General features: G+C 36.1%; 1 protein-coding gene across 3 annotated transcripts; it reads left to right on the top strand.

Annotated features, from left to right (window-relative positions):
* Nucleotides 1–2904: 2904 nt before the first annotated feature.
* On the top strand, nucleotides 2905–16799 carry LOC140867171 (uncharacterized). 3 transcript variants are annotated; one of them, XM_073272247.1, is made up of 14 exons: nucleotides 2905–3165; nucleotides 3273–3320; nucleotides 3424–3484; nucleotides 3592–3624; nucleotides 4125–4249; nucleotides 4358–4492; nucleotides 5363–5439; nucleotides 5542–5801; nucleotides 6566–6622; nucleotides 6724–6892; nucleotides 15577–15634; nucleotides 15711–15796; nucleotides 15916–15972; nucleotides 16391–16799. In XM_073272247.1, exons 1-14 carry the CDS (start codon nucleotides 3003–3005, stop codon nucleotides 16472–16474), a joined length of 1413 nt encoding a protein of 470 aa, XP_073128348.1. In that variant the 5' UTR covers nucleotides 2905–3002; the 3' UTR covers nucleotides 16475–16799. The 3 variants fall into 3 exon arrangements, with proteins under 3 accessions (XP_073128348.1, XP_073128349.1, XP_073128350.1); XM_073272248.1 differs by having other exon boundaries at nucleotides 2959–3082; XM_073272249.1 differs by having other exon boundaries at nucleotides 3136–3165; nucleotides 4145–4249.
* The last annotated feature ends 5444 nt before the right edge of the window (nucleotides 16800–22243 follow it).

Below are 22243 nucleotides of genomic sequence, written 5' to 3'. Positions count from 1 at the left end.
AACTTTATAGAAAAGTAATCAGACAGCCTCATAATTAAAACTCTTTGATTATCGTGCAATCCTCTAACAAATTCAATCTGAACACTTACAATCTGTTTTCAATATAATTTAGTTTAAATAATTTGAAATTTTGAAAGTAAAAAACTTATTTATCTTTGCATACAAAATTAATTATTAAATGAGATGTATTACTTAAATGAAATTTTTTTACGAAATTTACCACACAGCTTTGGGATTTAAAAGTCCTTCATTAATTATAACTCACAATTAGATAATATCGAGAAATAAATTATACTAAAAGACTTTAAATAATTAAAAAATTGATAATAGGAGATCTGCTAAATGTCTAATTATTTTTTGACTCTTCGTTTTCTGCACGACAATCCACCAAAAAAAATTCCTATTAAATGCTCTCTATTAACAATTTTTTTTTTTTGACCGGTCTATTAACAAAATTTAAACAACATTTTCAGGTTTAAAAATTCTCTCCCCACAACCAAGCCCCATAAACCACGAAAGTTTTTCCATGACACCAATTTTCAGCTTGATAAGAGAAGTTGCAGCAATCAAAAAAGAGTGGTCACTCAAACTCCGTCTTGTCCGATGCTACCAACTGCCTGCATTTCATAACAAAGATATTTTCAGCTTGGAATGCATTTTTCATGATCAAGAAGTAAAATTTTATGATTTTTTTTTTTGCACTGTCAACCACAAACTCACTTCTAACTCTTTGTTTTAAATATTACTAGGGTTCAAGAATTCACGGGACTATAAGGAACCCAGAAGTGATCAAAAGAGTGAAGCCAATACTGAAAGAAGAGAAATTATTTGCAATAAAAGATGTGATAGTTGCAGATAATCACAAAATTCAAAACAACATCCAACAAGAATAAACTCAATTTGGTTCCGAAAACTCAAGTCTGTGAAATATTTGATGAAACATTTCCAACGCTTATGTATGATTTTAAATCATTTACTGATTTGAAATATACATGTGTTAGACGACATCCCTTTCGGTTAGTTTTATTTTCATTTATTTATTTTTAAAAATAACTTTCAATAATTATTGTGATAATCTCATTTGTATTTCAGATGTTATTGGAAAAATTATGGCTAAAAATTCCCCACAAAATAAAGAAGTATATGAAAAACCCACAAAATTAATCAACATCGTCCTAGAAGATATTGAGTAAGTGAATTTTTAATTTTAATTAATTAAACAAATTCCATTACACGAATGCCCTAGAAGATATTGAGTAAATGATTTTCTAATTTTAATTAATTAAACAAATTCCATTACACGACGAACTTCATCTTCTTTATTTATTTAAAAATAATCGAATTCCATGTACGATTTGAGAAAATTTTGCTGATGATCTAATGAGTTACTTGGAAAATTCACATGAAAAGGATCCTATTATCATACTTCTTCAAATGTGCTGTACTAGAAGATTCAGAGGTGAAATATGTGTATCCAACTCTTACCACATCACAAAGATGTTGATAAACACTGAATGTCAAGAGATTGTGAACTTCCGAAACAGGTATTTAGGACAGCTTGGTTTTGTTTTAATAACAGAGAAGATTTCTTTTATTACGGATACATTACTATATCTATATATATTAAAAACTCTAATACAAAAACAAATTTAACTTTAGGTTAAAATCAGATAGCAAAACACCAAATACAGTTAGCCTAATCCCCCAGCCTTGTGCGCAAAGCATGTTGGAAGAACTTGAATCTTCAAAAGCAATTTTTAGGACCATTGATCAAATTTGCGAGAATGTTGAGGTAAATGTATTCCATTAAATTAAATAAATAATAAACTAATTTCTTTGAAGTATTTAATCATTTTAGTTATTTTAACATCTATATTCTTCTTTTTGTGCAACTATACAGATTGGTAGTTTTTGGGTTTTGGCTAAAACAGCAAGTGTTGAATATGTTGGAGAATGGTACTATTTGTCATGTGTTAAATGCCCAAAGATGTTGACTCAGGTGGGTTATAATTTATACTGCAAAAAATGTGGACATTTCGATGCAAGTGGAAAACTAAGGTAAGAAAAATAGAATTAATATCAGTATATTTTTCCAAAAATTATTGATATACAGTTATTTATAAAAAAATCTTTTACATTGATAGGTTTAAAATACAAGTAAAGGTTGTTGATGCCACTGGCAGTGCCGTATTCATTTTTTTATTATTTTAGTGTGTTAATTTAGATTTTGTATTTACTATTTAATTACAAACTAAAATTCTCCACTCCAAAACCACAATTATAAAATGATCCCGCCATCATTTAAATTAAAGAAAAATATGAATAAAATTTTAAAAATTTGTAGATCAGTTATCAGATTTGGTTCAAAATCAACGAGATTCATACAATCTTTTCTGATAAATAAAATTAAAAATTTTAAAACATAAAATTTTTTATTTATGTTTAAAAAAACATTGCTTTGAGAAAAATATATTGATATCTAAACAAATGTTTATCTCAACATGTCCAACGATTATACATACTTAAATTTAAATACCTGAAAAAATAAGTAAATAAATATCAAAATAACAAAAAATTGGCTCAGTTATAAGTCATCGTGTCTAGAATTACAACTTACAAATACTAAATATCTTAAAATTTTAATATGTGATGATAACGACAACCAAAGAAACTCAACTAGAAATGTTGTATTTAAGTAAGTTTTTCAAATTTTGTAATATGTTTTACACAATTTCTTATTTTAATTAGAGTTAGTTTGGTTATTGTGTTTAATTTTAGTTACATATTCAAATTATAATTCTGTCTCAGTCATAATCGTTTTATACACAATTGTGAGACACTAGTTATATATAATACACGATGCGTGTGCATAATTGCTTTTTATTTTTTAAAAGAACTCTATTACATTGCATTTCTTCCGAACGACGACGATCCTCTTAATACATTACCAGCAGCTTCTTCCCCGCGCCTGTACACTTCCCGATCTGCAACTCAGAGCATCAATGGAGGAGAAAATCGAGAATCGAAGCAACTCTAAGAAGCTAGGATTTTGGAAAATCGCCGCTGCATCGCTCATTTTCAGGTTGATTCTGGCTTACTTCTCCGAAAACCTCAATCTGTCTTCTCGCACCGAAGTCTCCACGCCGGTCACCAGCCTCCGCCGCCGTAACTTCATTTGCTTGCTATGTTTTGCTCAAATGAATTTTTTAATTTTTTTTTCTTGTATCACTCAACGTATGTGGCCAATAGTTTGTTGGATCTCACTCTTGTAGTTGCTGAAGGCTACTGGTTGCAGCAATTATCAATATCACCTTATCAAGGTTCGTGAACTTCATTTGTATTTGCTGAAGATCTTTTTTTTATATAAAGATTTACTGAAAGTTTCTTATAAATTGTAATATTTTTTGGCTGCTGTTTGAGCAGGCTCAATGTATCATGGTTCCCCTTTACTGCTCCAAATTCTCGGGCCTCTGACCGTGAAAAGGTAAAATTTCAAAGCTTTTAAGTTAACAAATTGCAGAATACGAGTTATGTAGTCTGTTTTCCTGTTATATATGGGAAGATTAACGAAGATGAAATGTGGTTATACAGAATTGATGGACTACCAAACCATCTCTTATGCAGGTATTGGCTTTTTCTATCTCTTTCCATTGGTTTCATGACAGTCATATATGCCAGTGTGTTTTTGTGTTGAGCGTATGATGCATCGTGCAGTGTGGGGTATAACTTTGTGAATGATCAAATGGTCAACTGTTAAAAAACAAAATTAAAACCGAGTGTTCTCAAAATCTGCTAAAAGAATGTTTGGCTTGAATTGTGTCTCCTCCCATCAAATACCTCAATTCTCCAAGCCATACGAAACATCTTGCATATTTTATAACTTTCGTTGCAGTACTACTTTGGCTTGTTATCGAGGCAAAGTGGATGATGACTGATGAAGTATCCTTCTGCTCATAATTGTTATTTGCTTCATTTATATTTTCCCGCCAACATATATGCAATGTCTGAGTTGACAGGGTTTAGTTGAGCAAATTTTTCTGTTGATGTTGATATGTCATGACATCATCTGTTATCTGAACCTATGTTACTTTTACCATGGAATTATCAACATTCTTTGGATATAGTCTGGTTTTTGTGATTGCAGATTTTATCAGTGCAATTCTTATCCGTGCAACTGGGCGCATGCTTGAAAGTTCACATGTTCACAAAGCGAAATCTCTAGGCCTTGAAAAACTGTTCCAAGATAAAGGTACACGCAAATAAGTCCTTGGTGTAAATGCATTCTTCTTTCATTTCTGTCCATCCTGCTTTATTTGTTCTCTACCTCACTGACGGGTTACTCTGCCTTTGTCTCTAGATATTTTGCCATCTGGTGATATTGCTGCCCTCATATATTTATGGAACCCATTTACAATGATCACCTGCGTTGGTTTCAATACATCACCTATTGACAATCTTTTTGTCATCTTGTCACTTTATGGGGCATCTGCTGGTAAATGAAACGATACATTACTATCTTATGCATAAGCATGGGCATTAATATTCATAATTTTTACCTAATCACTATGCATCTCTTCTGTTGAAAATCAATTCAAGTCAAGTGGCTTCGTTAGAATTGGTCAGGTGATTAACTCCTTCTTGGTTACCACACGCCGCATCTCATGTTGCCTTTGCTGATCATGGTGAAGTTTTATTGGCAGCTATCTCCAACTACCTTGTTTCTTTTTTTCTTTTTTTTTTTGTTTCTTTTTTTGAATCTCTATGTATGAATTTTAAGTAGCTTTCCGATGCTTCTAGGTACTGAAGTTAACCACTGCACGGTTTTCACTTTTTCTTGCCGCTAGGATAATACTGTGGACTAAATTCACCAAGTTTCTAAATTTGCCAGGCGCTAGTCGGGCGGCAGACCAGCGTCTAGACCCTGGGCTGGTCTAGGCGCCGCAGGGCCGCTAGGCGGATTCTACGGATTAAGCAGAAATCGAAGCATTAATATGACATTATCAATTGTATTATGCAGTTAACACACTCCTTATATGTCCATACAAATCGAGTTCTCCCTTTTGGTTAGAAAGTTAGGGTAACAGAAAATTGAAAAATGAAAGATGAAGATGAAGTTTTGTGTTAGGGCAAGCCAACAATGACATAAACCATAGGCATAGATTTATTGTCCAGATACCTGCAGATTATGTGCTTCTGTCAGGTTAAGAGTTTGGAGGATTTAATGACATTAATTTACTATTTTTATTAGCTGTTTGATACGGATTATATCTTTTCGGTCTTGGGTCAACTCCAAATGAGTCATTTACTATGAATGAGAACTTGAACACAATCTAACCGAGTCATTTGCTGTTGATGGACACAGGACTACCGCCACTGGCAGCTTTTGGGTGGGTTGTAGCAACACATTTATCTCTGTATCCTTTGGTCTTAGTCATACCGGTGTGTTTCATGGATAATTTATTAAATAACTGGCTTGTGTTTATGGAGCTACAATGGATGATAAATCTCATTATTAATGTATTTGGTCTTATCCCGTTCCAGGTGATCTTTTTATTAGGTTATGGTCTGGATGCACCACCGAGAAAATTGTTTCTGCTAAGTAATTTACACGTTGTTGATGAAAAATCAATGGAGCATGGTATACACAAGACATTGCTAAATAAACCAACAGAAACATCGTTTTTCTGCTGGAGGAGAGTAATTTTGTTCTTTTTTTGGGCATGCATATGGATAACATATGTCCTTTTCTTGTGCGCGAGTTCTGTTAGAGAGTATGGTGGTCTAGGAGAGATGTTCAACAGGTACAAGTTGACATTGTAATACTGCCTTCTGTACCTTACTTATATTCCTGTAAAATATGGTGAATCACTGAATACTGATCTACTTTCATGATGAATAAAGTTATTAACTGAACTTGTGTCCTTTTTAGAGCACCCATTCTGACTTTAAAGTCCATCACATTTCAGGAACTTCCCATTTAATTTGTAAATTTTTATGTACACATCTCTTTTAGCAAATAAAACAATTCCTAATTGGAGGTTCTTCTTAATTTATGCATCACATTCACTTCAAAATAACTTTTATTTTTATATCTAATGTTTCTATGGTGATAATGGTCTTCCAATGCCTTATTTTGATGTTTCTTCCCTATTTTGTATGTGTGTTTTGCTAGGTGATAATTACTGTACGATCTATTCTTTAAAACAAGATTTCCTTGTACTTTTTACCCAAGAATTTTCTCATCAGAAGCTTACTAGAACTTTTCCCCCTCTAGTTATAGCACTCTCTCTGCATTTCTTTGAAAAGCTTTGACATTATCTAGTAATCGAATGACAGAATCTGATGTATTCTCCCACTCTTCCGTGGCCCTTGTAATGGGGGAAAGGTTTGCTGCATCCTGTTTGTGTCTTCAAGTTCTCTTGAACTTAAATTATGACATTATCTCGTGGTGTTCTTTCAATATAATTTTCATCATTATTTATTTATTGCATGATTTTACGTTCTTTATTGAGGATCTCCTTTACAATATGTTTGCTTATCTGTTTTACCATTAATCCCATTGCAGGACTTATGGATTTATTTTGACCGTGAAGGATTTATCTCCAAATATTGGTGTTATGTGGTTAGTGGCAAGCGACTCTTGCGTGTTAGCGAAAATTTTCTCTTTGTTTAGCTATTCGATTTTTTCCTGTTGCGATAACATATCTGAAACATTCAATGCAGGTACTTCTTTGCAGAAGTGTTTGATTTTTTCAGAAGTTTTTTCCTGATAGTTTTTCATGTGAACATCCTATTCATGATATTGCCATTAGCTATACGGCTATATCACAGGCCTTGCTTTCTGGCCTTTGTTTACTTGGCAATCTGTTCAATTCTCAAATCCTATCCTTCTGTAAGTTTTCCATCTGCCTCTGTGTTTTTTAAAGATATCATATGCACTTCTGTTTTTAATTTATCTTTCCTGCAATCTATAATTTACTTTGTGGCATTTTTAATTTTTCGTTACGATCTGCGCAAAATTACATCTTTACTCAACAGCACATTGTTTTATGTACCATACTAAATTGCTATATTTGCCAATGGAATGTGAGAAAGAGCTAAGCTTGTGAAATAAGAGGGGATATTAGTAAGAGGGTACTAACGTTACGAACTCCAGCCATTAAATAAAAATTGTTAAGATATGAAGCTAGAATAGATGAAATCAGATCTTATTTAGTGGGTGTTTAGCTAAATTTATTTTCAACATTTTGAAAATTTTGTTAAGTAAAAGCTGAGAAGTGCTCCCTAGAAGTTCTTTTAAACACTACTTAAGTTGGTTTAAGAGCTTATAGCCTGTCAGGACTTATTTTAGAAATAAGATGTTAAAATGTTTGAATAATGTGTTTTGATATTTTAAGATCTTTTTATTATCAAAAATTTAAAAAAGAGTATAATATTATGAATGTTATTTATAATAGTTTCAGAATTTCAGAATTTTATCATAAATGCTAAACTTGCATTATAAAAAAATAAAACTATTTCATATTTTAATTTAGAAAAATTGATATTCTTTGGAATTTTTTTTTTTAAAAAAACAGCAACGCCATCTAGGATATATCAAAGACAGAAATAGATTACTGCTTTTTTATACCTTTATTGATGATTGGCTTCAGCTTAGGATTGCTGCCTCCGACCCAGATAAACTGCCCACCTCGCAGTGTCCCGCCTCCCCCTGAATGATCGGTGCGGCGTAATATTTAATGGGTGGAAGACATGGTGAAAATTTATGAAAATATATAAGACTATTTTGGAGTAGTAAAATGTTGAAATATGATATTTTTTAAAAAATTAGAGTCACCCAGTTTTGTAATAAGCCCGCTTATAAGCTGTCAAACAACTTATTTTGACCGTTTATAAGTTGTTTGACCAAATTGTTGCCAAACAAATTTGTAGAGCTTTTAAACTCTACAAAACAGTTTAATGGTTAAGCCAAACACCCTCTTTAATATGGTTGATAAGATATCTTATTTTTGTACGATTGTAAATTGCTTAGATTGATTCTAATACCCAAAATTTTGGGATCATGTTTCGTAATCTGCACACTAGGAATACCCAATGAATGAAAAATACGACAGAATAAAGTTCTTTCTTTTTCTCATGGTATTAGAGACGAAGGATTTGTTCGTTAAAAAATGGCCAAAACAGAATCTGGTTCTACCTCCCACACTGCCGTTTCTGATGGTCAATCCAAGGCTGCACAAGACTCACCTCTGCTCACAACTCCGATTGGGTTTGGTGTTGATTCCTCTTCCCCATCGACCACAGGCCATAAATTAAATGGCAGTAATTTTCTCCAATGGGCACAATTAGGGGTGTTCATTTGGACCGAACTGAAAATTCGGTTAACCAAACCGAATTTCACCGAAAATCCGAACCGAAAACCGAACCGAATTTCACGGCGGTTGAAAACCGAAATATTTTCGGTTTTTTCGGTTCGGTTGTGGTTTAACCGAATTTCTATTTATTGCATTTATTTAATTACTTTATATTTATTTATTAATAAAAAAACAAAATGAATTAAAATATTTAAAAAGCAATAAAAAAATAAAAAAACCGGTTTCGGTTCGGTTTGGTTCGGTGAACTGAGGGAAAAAAACCGAAACCGAACCGAAAATCTGCTTCGGTTTTCGGTTCAAACCGAATTTTCGGTTTCGGCTCGGTTCGGGCGGTTAACCAAACCATGAATACCCCTAGGCACAATGGTTGATATTGTGATTTGTGCCCAAGGAAAGTTGGGTTATCTCACCGGCGAATTGGCCACTCCAGCACCCACGGGCCCTTTATATCAAAGATGGGTGGTGGAAAATTCTTTGGTTCTTGCATGGCTTATCAACTCAATGGAACCTTAGATAAGTCGTCGTTTTCTCTGGTTTAAGACGGCTAAGGATGTGTGGGATGCCATGCGTTGTATGTATTCAGACCTTGGCCACGCTTCCCAGATTTTTGAGATTTGATCAAGCTCAAAGAGATGAAGCAAGATCGGAAACTGTGACCCAATAGTTTTTGGACCTCCAAGAGTTGTGGCAAGAACTCGATTTATTCTTTGCTGAAGAGTAACCTGTGCAAATTGCAATGACAAACAACGAAAAAATCTTGAGGAGAGTCTTTGATTTTTTAGTGGACCTCAGTTGCGATCTGGATTATGTCCAAGGATGAGTTGTGGCTCGGGAGCCTTTTCGTTCGACGAAGGTTGCTTTTGCAGAGGTTCGGCAGGAGGAAGTTCGCCGGAAAGTGATGTTGATTGATGATCCTTCTGCTGCTCTAACTTTCCCCGAAGGTTCTTCAGTAATCTCCAATAAATCCATGCTTTTTGAGAAGTACAATTCTGATCCAAAATTGACCACATGGCTTCTTTGTGAATGTTGCCAGTGTCCTGGTTATACAAAGGAGAAATGTTGGGATCTCCATGACAAACCTCCCAACTGGCAGCAAAAGAAGAAGAAGGGTGGCAAGGCTTATCACATCCAGCCTGCAGTAGGCAACTCTGGGCTGGCTTCTATGCCCTTAATAAAGAGCTTACTTCTCTTGTGAAATGTGTCCAATTTGCAATACATACTCTGATACTCGCACATAATTTCATCCAAAAACTTACAAACCATACACTCCTTTTTCTTTAATCCACAGTGACATATGGGGCTCCTAAAAAATTCCTACCTCCAATGGTAAAAGATGGTTTATTACGTTTTCCGATGATCTCTACACGAGTCACTTGGGTTTATCTACTTCGTGATAAATCTGAAGCTAGCATCATGTTCAAAAACTTTCATAAAATGGTCCAAACCTAATTCCAGACACAAATTCGAATGTTGCCAACAGATATGAGAAAGAGTTTTTCAGTTCAGTTCTTGGGGAATACCTTTCTGAGCGTGCTATTATTCTCCAAAGCTCGTGTTGAAACTCAGCAACAAAAAATGGGGTGTCAGAGCAAAAATAGGCAATTAATTCTTAGAAGTTTTCCGGGTCCTTGTGTTCACTATGCATGTTCCAAAATACTTATGGAGGATGCACTTTTAATCTCTACATACCTTATCAATCGCCTACGGAGTCGTGCACTCAACTTCAAGACTCCTTTGTCTAACCTTTATGCTCTACCCTCAATATATACCTCATCAAATACTCTTGAAAATCTTTGGTTGTACAGCTTTGTCCACCATCATCACCAAAGCAAATTGGATCCTATGGCCATCAAAACAGTTCTTGTGGGTTACTCTTTAACCATAAAGGCTTATAAATGTTACTGCCCTCAAACCAGAAAATTTTATGTCACATATGATGTGTCAGATGTGACATTTTTCGAGGAAGCACCCACCTACTTCCCATCTGCCTCGATTTAGGCGGAGAAACTGGATGAGTCTTGCTTCTGGGACAGCTTGAGCCTACCCCTACCTATTGATCCACTGCACAGTACCTCAAAACCCTATCCCACTTTGGACATAGCTTTTCCAGCCCCCAAATCCCCACCCTAACCAGTCCTCCTGTTATCCATACAAGTGAACATTCCAGCCTAGAAAACGAAAAAGAACTACAAGTCTACACTCGAAGTAAAAGGCCCCGAACCGAGAAGGAAGTCGTGAACTCAACTCATTGTCAATCAAATGAACCGATACAGAGCCACTCAATGAACCAGGTACATCTTGTCCTATTATTGATCTTGACATGCAAGTAGCTCTTAGGAAAAGTTTTAGATCTTGTACCCAATACCCTATATCTTAGTTTGTTTCCTACTTAAAATTGTCACCCTCATTTCAAGCCTTTACCTCAAATCTGTAGTGTTTTTATTCCTAGAAATGCGAAGGATACATTAATAATCCTAGAATGAAGGGCTAATGTCCTGGAAGAAATAAAATGCCCTCAAGAAGAACAAAACGCGAAACTTGTTGAAACTTCCACTAGGCCAGAGAACAATTGGGTGTAAATGGGTTTTTGAGATTAAAAGCAGATGGATTGATTGATAAGGCTAAGTCCAGGGATCTCATACGGGGGTTGGAGGTGGGTAGAGATAAGGAAGAAATATCTCATATTCAATTTGCGGATGACACATTATTTTTTGTAAAAAACGAGGGTCATCTCCGGTTTCTGGTAGAAGTTGTCAGAGCATTTTGCAACATGACAGGTTTAAGAATTAATTTGAAGAAGAGTGCCCTGCTAGGTATCACTTGCGAAGAGGAAGCAGTGGAAGAGTTATCACGACAGATTGGGTGCAGCAGGGAGACTTGGCCCATTAAATACTTGGGGTACCGTTAGGAGGGAATCCATTACAAATATCATTTTGGGAACCCGTTTTAACTAAGTTATCCAAGAAGCTGGCAAGTTGGAAGAAAGCGTTTTTGTCAAAAGGGGGGCGGCTAACTTTAATCGATGCAGTTCTGAACGCGATGCCGATGTATTTCATGTCTTTATTCCGTGTTCCCAAGGGCATAGCGGAGGCGATGAAGAAGGTAATGAGGGATTTCCTTTGGGATGGGGGTTGATGGCGACCAACATTGCCACTTGGTTGCATGGGAGCAGGTGTGCAAGCCCAAAGACAGAGGGGGGTTGGGCATTGGGAATGTTTGCTTGCGGAATAGGGCTTTGTTGGGAAAGTGGTGGTGGAGGTTTTATGTCGAGGACGAACCGGTGTGGAAAAGGATCATCCTGAGTAAATACGGGTTACAAGAGAACGGGTGGTATGCGGGGTTAGCAAAGAATGTCGCATTCAGGTGTCCATGAAAATTTATTCCTCGATCTTACTTGGCTTTTCACCAACTAGTGAGAACAGTTGTTAAAGGGGGAACCAAAGTCAGGTTTTGGGAGGATAGGTGGTGGGGGGATTCGTCTTTTCAGGATTTGTTCCCGTCTTTATATCAGATTTCTTCGGTTCATAACTTACCTATTTCTTTTTTTGCTTCGTTTGGTAATCTTTCCTCTTCACTCTTGATATGAATTCTTAATGTATGGAAGGCAAACACGATTATATTAAAATCGTACCCTCAATCCAATAACAAAAGAAATCAAGAAATTGCCCAATCTTGAAAACAAGTAAAGGTTTTGGATTATTCACCTCTAGTTTACTTGAAACTAGCAACAAACAATCACGAAGAGGAAACAATTGATCACAACGGGACCTTCAGAAAACCTGTTTCTGACAACCCACGAGGATAATCAATCGACAAACGCCACAAAGTTGAAAACTTTGATAAGTTTGATTTTTGGGTAAGCAAAAGCTTAATAAAATTCTCGAGAGAATTTTAATTGATAAATATCAAAATCTGAATTCCATATCAATAATGAATGTTTTTGTTGTATTTATAATACAACTACAAATAATAAAATATATTGCGAAATAACTCAAAAATATATCTAAATATATGATAATATCTTCCTAAAAGTTTCATAGTATAATTAAAAGACTCAAAAATAGGAAAAAAATGTCAAAATATCAAAAAGTCTCGCACACACACAAACACGCCGAACTGTGTGAAAACGAGTGCAGGCGCGGGCGCGCATGAAGTTCTGTCCGTCAGGCGCGGGCGCACGTCAGGGAGGCGCGGGCGCGCATGAAGTTCTGTCCGTCAAACTGCAAAATTGCTAGACAGCGCGCGGGCGCGCGTGGACTAGGCGCGGGCGCGCATACGTTTCGGGATGTGTCACCTATTTTTGTGTTCTTCTTGACATTTTCTCCACTCCCTTGACTTTTTTGGACTTTAATAACATTGTAGCATCCTTCAAAGTGATCTTCAAGTACTCCAACTTGATTGCCATGAATTCCAAATCCTTCAACTCTCGAATGTAAATCTTGAAGCAAGTCTTGAAACAATATGAATCTTTGAGCGCCTTCTAGATTCATATCAAGTCTCATGGGATTTGCATCTTAGAAGGGTTCTGAGGGATGGCGAATTAGATGAGTTAAATGCTTTGATAGGTGTTTTAGATAGAGTGAGGTTGATTGAAGGGGTAGACGATATAAAAGTGTGGGATGAGGATTCTTCAGGTGTTTTTTCAGTTAAGTCTTTCTTCGAGTTCTTCTTTCCGAGTAGTGTTTTTCCAGTCTTTTCATTATTCAGCGCCATCTGGAAGGATCCGGTTCCAACAAAGGTTCAAGTTTTTTCGTGAACCGCAGTGTTGGGCAAGGTGCCGACCTCGGAAATGATGCAAAAAAGGTGGCCTACTTGTGCTCTGTGCCCCAATTGGTGTGTGCTGTGTCGGAAAGAGAGGGAAACGCAAGACCACATGTTCATTCATTGTACTTTCACGAGTGGGCTTTGGGCTAGAGCCTTGATAGAGATGAGGCTGGTTTGGGTGGTTCCAAGATCAACGCAAGACTTATTCGCTATAGATCTTGGACATCTTTTGGGAGAGAAAGGTATAATCTTTTGGAGGGTGGTCGTTCATGGCGTTTGCTGGTCCGTGTGGCTGGTGAGAAATAGAAGAATTTTTGAAGACTTTGAAGAATCGATTGAAGAATGTTGGGAAAGAATCAAAATCAAAGTTTCTACATGGATAGGGTCTCATGTAGACTTTGAGAATGTTTCGATCTCGGATTTATTACGAGATTGGGCTTTTGCATTTTGTTGATAGGGGTAGGATCATGAAAGCTTCTTTGTCGATGGCGGATAACTTGTCCGCATATTGTACATCATAATTTTATAGTAATTAATATAATGTTGTTTCTTATAAAAAAAACATGGTTCGCATTCTTATTTCATTAGCAGTTAATCTTGATTGACCTCTACATCAATTTGATATAAAAAATGCCTTTTTAAATGGGGAATTCGAAGAGGAAGTCTACACGTGCCAACCTTTTGGATATGAATTAGGACGCGAAACTGTTTGTAAAAGCAATAAATCTCTTTATGGCCTAAAACAATGTCCATGAGCTTGGTTGGACAGGTTTTCGAAGGCCATCAAGAGATCTGGCTACCAACAGGTACAGACAGGCCACACGATACACATTCTGAAAGGGGTATGACCACCATTAGCATAATCTATGATGACATCATTCATCATTGGGTTCTTCCAGAGGATTAAGCTGATGATGGCTAAAGAATTTGAAGTCAAAAACCTTGGAGCATTAAAATACTTCTTGGAATGGAGATATCGAGACGCAAAAAGGGCATTTCAGTCCCTCAAAGGAAATGATTAGATCTCTTGGAGGAAACATGGGTGCTTGGATGCAAATTGTGCAAGACTTTGATTGAGCATGGTAGCAAAGAAAAGATGTTTTAAGGAGAGCCTCTTGATAAGGGGAAATATCAATGCGTTGTTGGAAAGCTAATCTATCTTTCCGATACAAGGCCAGATGTTGTATTTGCAGTCAGTCTAGTCAGCGAGAACATGCACTCTCCATGTCAACGTCATTTTAATGCAGTGTATCGAATCTTAAGGTACATGAAGCGAACACTTGGGAAAGGTTTGTTCTCTACTAAAACCATTCATTGGAGTATAAAAGTATTCTCTGATGCACACTGGACCGGTTCAATTGATGATCGAAACTCAACTTCAGGATATTTCATGTTGTAGGAAATTTGGTGGCATGGTGTAGCAAGAAACAGTCTGTTGTGGCTAGGAGCAGTGTAGAAGCCGAGTACAGGGGCCATGGCTCATGGAGTATGGAGCTTATTTGGATTAAGAGGGTGATGTGGAGGAATTGAAGATGAAATTTGGAAATCCTATTAAATTCTTTTGTGATAACAAGTCTACCATCAACATTGCTCGCAATTCAGTTCACCATGACATAACAAAACATCTTAAATTAGATTGACATTTTATTAAAGAAAAATTGGAGGAAGGCATAATTGACACCGAATATGTTCCTACTTCTCGACAATTGGGTCTACTCGTTAAGGGGTTAACAGAAAACTTATTTAAGCTTCTTGTCGGCAAGCTTGGGCTCATCAACACCTACAACAAGCTTGAGGGGGAGTGTTGAGCTATGCAGCTAGAATAGATTAAACCAGGTCTTATTTCAATATGGTTGATAAGATATCCTATCTTTGGTAGGATTGTAAATTGTTTATACTGATTCTGTTACCCAAAATCTTGGGATTATGATATGTAGTCTGCACACTGTTTAAAGGGGAATGCCCAGTGAATGAAAAACACGACAGAATAAAGTTCTCCTTCCTTTCTTACAAAAATATATTGCCAAACTTCAGTTGTCAAGCTCCAGTGTATCTATGGTTCTAAACATGCATGTAAATTATTTCTGAACTAGCCTGGACCATATATTATCTCCAAATTGCTGCTTCATATGGGCTACCTCTTATTTGGCGTGCAATTTTTTAGCAGGGTGTATAAAACCTGATAATCGATAATCATTGTTTAACTGAGTCTGACATATAAGATATTACTAAGTTCTTATGCATTTGCTGTTGAATCATAAAAACATTCATGTGCTGTTGAGTAACTGCTTTTTTTCCTTGCACTTATTATTCATATCACTTGTAATGCTGATTAACTGTTGAGGTTGGAATTAATATTAGACTTTTGTGGTTGGCTTGCTGTTGAATGCTGCACCTACTCAGTCTGTTCTCATTGTTCATTTGCACCAATAATCAGGTTGGGGATTCAGCTTTGTACTTGAGTTTACTGGCATTGTTTGTTAATGAGCTAGCAGGTACCTTTTCAATAACAATGCTGCTTTTGCTACCATTTTGATCAAAATTCTGAGATCTTATAATCTGTGTGCGCAGAAATGAAATTTTCATTCTTCCTCTTCTGTGGATATGTTGGGGTTTCACTTTTGAGCCCTGTGATGCATAATTTATGGATTTGGAGGGTATGTCCGTGCGGGATATAGATGCATCTACACAATTTATTTCTGCTAATTGGGTATTAGAACAAGTATAGGGTTGAAAATCATTGTTAACTTGTTAATGTAGACTTCCATATTTTCAGGGCACTGGAAATGCGAACTTTTACTTTGCGACTGCAATGGCATATGCTTGCTTCCAGGTTTCTTCTCAACTCAGTTCTAATTTTTCATAACGTGCATCTGGATTTCAAGTTTGGTGGCCGTGTCTCCATGGTTCCCAATGACTGAATAATTATATTTTTCAAGTTTTTGGGGTTTTTGTTGATTGAGAGTGAGAAGAAGTGTGCAGTAAATAAATAAAATTTTCAACCTAAACAAACAATGATTATAGCTGAGGTGGTTTTATTCTGCACAACCTTTGTTTTGTCAGATAATCTGGAACATTTGCAGCTAATCAAAGATCTTGTATGATGTATTTATCGTTACTTGGTGGTGGGAATGCGATGCGGGAAAGTGAATCATTTTCTTGAGGAGTTAAATTAGGCAAAGATGAGGATGTTTCCATGTCGATCCTAGATATATCTCGGTTTTTTTCCTTTACAAATTCTCTCATTGCAGATCATACTGGTGGTTGAGAGTGTCAGTACCATGCTCAATTACGACAGGAAGGTAAGAAAACTATGCAAGACTACAAAGATTTGAGGTGCTCTTATACCTTCTACGACATCCTATGGAAGAAATATATTTTGGTAATGCACCAAGTATTTGTGCCATCCGTCGGGTCGGTTTCGATACTTCAAAGGTACACCATGGCGGTTCGAATTGCCAACTGCCACTCTATCTCGGTAAGATTTTGCTTCTCGTAAGAAAGGTTGGACAAAGAAATATTTGAAATGTGCTGGTGAGAACCTATGATTAAGGCGAGGTTGAAAGCCGCCATATATCCTCTTTAGATTTGTGAGATGTATAGGAGAAATTTCTGGACCAGAGATGAAAAGTTCACTTTCCAAGATGAAGTTTTTGCGTACACGTAAAATTTTACTCGTCTGTTCCAAAAAAGGGGTAGAAACAAACCGACGCTACCTGAATATTAAGAAAATTTTAAAAATCGAATATAATTCGAGCTTGGTTCGAAGATCGAAATGTTTGAAACATTCTTATTATATATACTAATACTCAGATACACGTGTTCGTGTTTGTATAATCTATTTTTTTTTTTTAAAAAAAAAAGAAAAATAAATGGTGAAATATAAAAAAAAAAACGATATTTTCATATATAAATATCTATTAAAAGAATATAAAATTTTTTGTAATTAAATAGTTATTAAAAAAGTATTAAATTAATTTATGGTAAATCTGATATTGCGATGATGGATTATGACATTAAAATGTCTTAAATTTAATAATATATATATATATATATATAGTTTTCAGTTGTTCAACAAATTTCTTTTCATTTCATTCTCGACCATTAAAACTCTATGATGGATTTTAGTTGTTTTTTAGTGTTTTAATGGTCGGACATGAAATTTGAAAACTTATATATATATATGATGAAACAATTAATCTCTGAAATTATGGAATAAAACAAGTTTTTCTCCCATCTTTGGTAGAGAAATGATCGAAAATTTGACTTATTAAAGAGTGTTTTGGATGTAACTGTATAGTCGTCAATTAGGGTTAGATATGTTGGATCGGTCCGTTTCGTCATACAATTTAAGTGGGATAGTTGAAATTTTTCAACCCAACTAAAGGCGGGTCACGACGAGCTTGGAGAAAATAATTTTTAATTTTTTTTTCACTTTATGGTGATAATGTATTTTTTTTAATGAAATTTGTTAAATTTTTTTTGTATTAATTACTTTATATAAAATTTACACGTGTGAAATCAATAATTAAAAATTTTATTAAAATGTTTCTATTAATATTTATTTATTTATGAAATTTATAAGTTATTATAATGATTTTTATTTTATTTATTTATTTATTTATATTTGTAGTGAGCAAACTTGCGGGTCAGTTCGCCTAACCCGCAATCCACCTTGGGTTGGATTGAGGAATTTCAGCCCTTTGGGATGGTGGGCCGACCCGCCCTCGACCCACCAAACGGTGGGTTTTTGGTGGGTCATCCCGTCCCGCCATGTGTTGGTTCGTCCGACAGCTCTAGATGTAAGGTGTTAACACACAAGGATAATAAATTTCCATCTACTAATTAATGTCCATACCATGCGGAGTAGTGCTGTCACCTATCGGAGAATTTCACCCTAATTGTACAGACACTGCCATAATTGTACATTTGAGAGTGAAAATTTATCAATATATGTGGAGTCCATCGAAAAAATAGTGGACCCTATATGTATCGATAAATATCCACCTTTATATGTCATTGGAATAGTGCTTGTACATATATGATCTAATTTACCCTACCCACCTCGACTCAATTGACTCAACACGCTAATCAGTACTCACTCAATGTTAGCCAAATTTAACCAGATGCAGCTCTGCCTGCAGAAAATCCTTCTTAAGATGACCAATCTCTCCACAACGAAAACAAGCTCTTGCAGCTTTATAGAATTTATCGGACGGATGATTCTTTCCACAATTATCACACTGACTCTTCTTCTTTCCAAAGCGAACCCCCTGGGTCCAAAGGAAGAAGTAGAATAGGAAGACTTATTAAAAGACTGGGCCCATGGCTCCAAAGCACTGGTCGATCGAGAAGACTGAAGAGCCCTACCTTGGTTCAAACTGATCTCTGTGTGACGACATCGGTTCACTAACCCCTCGTAAGATGTCGGATCATCACAAACAATCACTTGGTTAAAGATCTCAATATTAATGCACTGAAGAAAGTAATCATACTTGGCTTTGAAACTAGTATTGATATGAGGACAAAACAACAATAGCTCAAAGAACTTCTGCTGATACTCCCGTCATACTTCCCTGCTTCAGACGTAGGAGCTCGATAGACTTGGCCTGACGGATTGCGGGCAGAAAATACAACTTCATAAAAGCAGCACAAACATCATCCCCAGAAACCCTACCATGCTCAAGCAGCAAAGGTGCATGAGCGCACCCATCCTGAAAGAAATTGACATCCTCCATGCGCTGATTCTCAGTGCAATGAAAAACTCAAAAACATCGCTCCATCTGCTTTAACCATTCCTCCGCCACCCTGGCAGTTTGACCTCCTACCAATGACCTCAAACCCATCTATACGAACTTATGAATGTCAAAGTGGCGGAGGCCATCATGATGGTGACGATGTCTTCTACGGTGCTCATGACCATACTCACCATCCCATGATCCCACGTTTCCATGAATCTCGTCGCTGTGATCCGCCATCTGCAAGATGTAACAAAGATTAACCCAAAGCGCAATTCCTAGATCCCAAATATCTTATGTATGCTATGATAGCATAAATATAAGGACCTGCCCCTGATCGCCTACTAAACATATTTTAATAACATGCAATTAACTTAATAGAACATTAATAATGAAACAACAAAATACCAAAGTATTGTTAGGATCGGTTTCGTGTGTGTGTGTGTGTGTGTGTGTGGAGGGGGGGTGGAGGGGGGGGGGTTAAATACGCACTAATGAAATGTTTCTAATTAAAAAATCAGTTTAATTGAGGTATCAACTGAACCATTGTTCTTTCTTGACTATCGATGTCAATTAACCAAAAAAAAATGTGCAGAAAGAGGTCGATAGACAGACTAGAACAACTGAATAAATGGCTTGGAAATAAGATCGACTTATAGTAAATAAGCAAGTATATGTTTATGGATGTTCGGATATTTAATTAAATGATCCTATGTCACCCCTTTTTCCATTTACTGGAAGGTTTTCACTAGAAAACTTTGATAATTACACAAATTGTAAGACCCCGATTCAATTTGGACTTATCACACTGTATAAAATTGATGTGAATTACAAAGAATTACAACTCAAAGATTTGCACAAAAGTTATCCTTGATACTTGATCAAATAAGAACTTGAAGCGTGTGCTTTGATATCTTTGATTTTGAGTATATGAGAATTCAATTGACTTTTTAAAGCTTGAAAGTGCTTGATAATGTTTGAAAATTCGGAGAGCCTTCTAAACTGAATTTCACCTCCTATTTATGGAAGAACTTCTACAATAGTTACACATTTCAAAACTGATTTGATTTCAAAAATAGTAATCGTTCCTTCATCCCCTCAAAATAAACGTTGGATTGTAAAATCCTTATCCAAAAATGGCTTGGAACATCTAATTGTCCTTTTGAGAATGTGACTGGTAAATTTGAATTTCCTTATGAGTACATCAGCTTTGGACATTTTCAGTCATGCTAGGGTCCAGTAGAGTTTTCCTTGTCCAGTTGAGGAAACGGTTCAGTTAAGGTATCCAGTTTAGCCAAAGTTAAAACTCCAGTCAAGTCTTTCATTCAGTCAAATTTTTTTCTAGTTAAGTACTTTAGTCCATTTATGAACTCGTCTACTTAAGATGCTCCAATTAAGATTGTGGGCCAAGTTCATTAGCTTAGTTGACTTAATTCAGTTCTTTTGTCATTAACTGTTTGTTTAACAAAAAAACTTATAATTGATATTCCAACAGTATTATACAACCAAATTGAATCTCAGTGCAAAACAACCCGAATAAACACATGCAAGACAAAATCACCCCTAGAACTGCCACATCGACCAGATCAACGAATGCTCTCACCAGGTCCATCCAACTTGAGTCCTGCCCCGTGGAATGGGGAGTCCAAGACATATAAATCGAGGACGTGAGCGATGAAAATAATCTGTATGAGAGTATGATATACAAATGCTATGTAGTGCATGTATGCAAGTGAACGGGTACCAAGGATCAGAACTTAGTAAACTCTGCTCAGTCAGTAATGTCATGGAATGTAGCACTCTGTGTCGTCGCACCAGAAGATGAATCCCACATCAAAATCTGTGGTTAAGGGTGATCTGATCATGTAATAATGGGTCCAACCAATTACTCAAAAGAAAGTAGGGCTGAGTGACGCTCACCAACAGGTTGTCCCAAGAACATAAGCTCAACATGCGATGCATGAAACATAATAATCGTGACATAAGATATGCACATTAACATGCCATATAAAATGCAAAACATAGAAAATGCATACTCAACCAGGATATCTCGGATAATACTTTCATACCTCCAAGAAACCTAGAAGAACTGGGTCGAGAGTTCAAGCCTATAATCAAGTGAATACCATATCACTAAAACTAATCTAAAAGCTTTAACTAGAATAATAGCTTCTCCCAAAATCTATCAAGAATCTAGACTTTTACATGCGTACGTCGTCAGCCCGCTGTCCAAGGCCCCACAACTTAGGCGTAGTTCTGCTACGACTCTGGAAGCATCTTGCTATCGTCCGACCTTCGATAATATAACCCGACCTTCAATAATATAGCTAGAACACTCAAAGTATATACTAAGACAGACCAAAACACCTCAAACACACATTTAAAATGAGAAATCCGCGGCCTATTTATAGACGGAGGTCGGACGCTCCGAACTACTCTTCGAACGTTCCAAACTTTGCATGCAATGACGTGTCATTGACGCCTCGACACCTACATGGACAGCTATTTCGGAAGCTCCGATCCGACCTTCGGAAGGTCCGATCTTCCACGTGCCTGTGCAATGTTGACACGTCACTAACTGCATGACCTAACTACTGATAGGAAGTTTCGATCTATGTTCGGATCTTCCAAACTCAACATTGACCAGTTCGATGCTTCCGAACTACACTTCGAACCTTTCGAACTCTTTGGTGATTCCGAAGCTTAAAATTTAAATTCTGAATGTGATTAAACACTTGATATACCTAAATGGTGATGTCTTAATCAAGTTTAACATTTAGATGACTTAAAATGAAGCCAGGTCACTACAGAACCCCAATTGAGTCATTATTTTCTTGAATAAAAGGCCAACCACTCTATCATCTGTCTTGCTCATGTCCCATTTAATCGTATGCGTGTGTGTGTGCATGTTTCTAAAGCAGTTTTTCACTCAAAATTTAAATAAAGATGCAAGGAGACTTTTTTTAAATTTAACTGAAAATTGTGGATAGTTAAAATATTAGTGTTGGGATCGAAAAAATGTGTAGAGGGGGGGGGGGGTTGGTGGGGGTGAATGCCCACTTTAAAATATTTTTGAGCTACAATAGCTCATTCTTTTAATGCTAAAAAAATGAACCGAGCATAAAGAGATTATATCGATTTTGATTTTCAAACCGATCGGAAGACATTCAAAATTATCCCCTCTAAAAACCGATTAAATATTTTATAAATCCTTTGAAAAGAATGCAAGTTTAAATGATAAAAACAGTTTGGTTGAAGCATTTTATGAAACATTTTTATATGCAATATTTTGGTATTTTATCAAACACATAGAATTCTTCAACAATGCATTTCAAAACAGTAGAAATAAGTAAATGCAATGAAATA

Source organism: Henckelia pumila, chromosome 4 (assembly GCF_033568475.1).
Source record: "Henckelia pumila isolate YLH828 chromosome 4, ASM3356847v2, whole genome shotgun sequence".
Classification (NCBI taxonomy): domain Eukaryota; kingdom Viridiplantae; phylum Streptophyta; class Magnoliopsida; order Lamiales; family Gesneriaceae; genus Henckelia; species Henckelia pumila.
Note: the sequence above shows the minus strand (reverse complement) of the source record. Positions and strands in the feature narration are given on the sequence as shown.

Coding starts and splice junctions, on each gene's coding strand:
- LOC140867171 (XM_073272247.1), top strand. CDS start 3,003: ATGGAGGAGAAAATCGAGAATCGAAGCAACTCTAAGAAGCTAGGATTT. Junction 5,802..6,565: donor CTAGGAGAGATGTTCAACAG/GTACAAGTTGAC, acceptor ATCCCATTGCAG/GACTTATGGATTTATTTTGA. Junction 6,893..15,576: donor TTCTCAAATCCTATCCTTCT/GTAAGTTTTCCA, acceptor ACCAATAATCAG/GTTGGGGATTCAGCTTTGTA.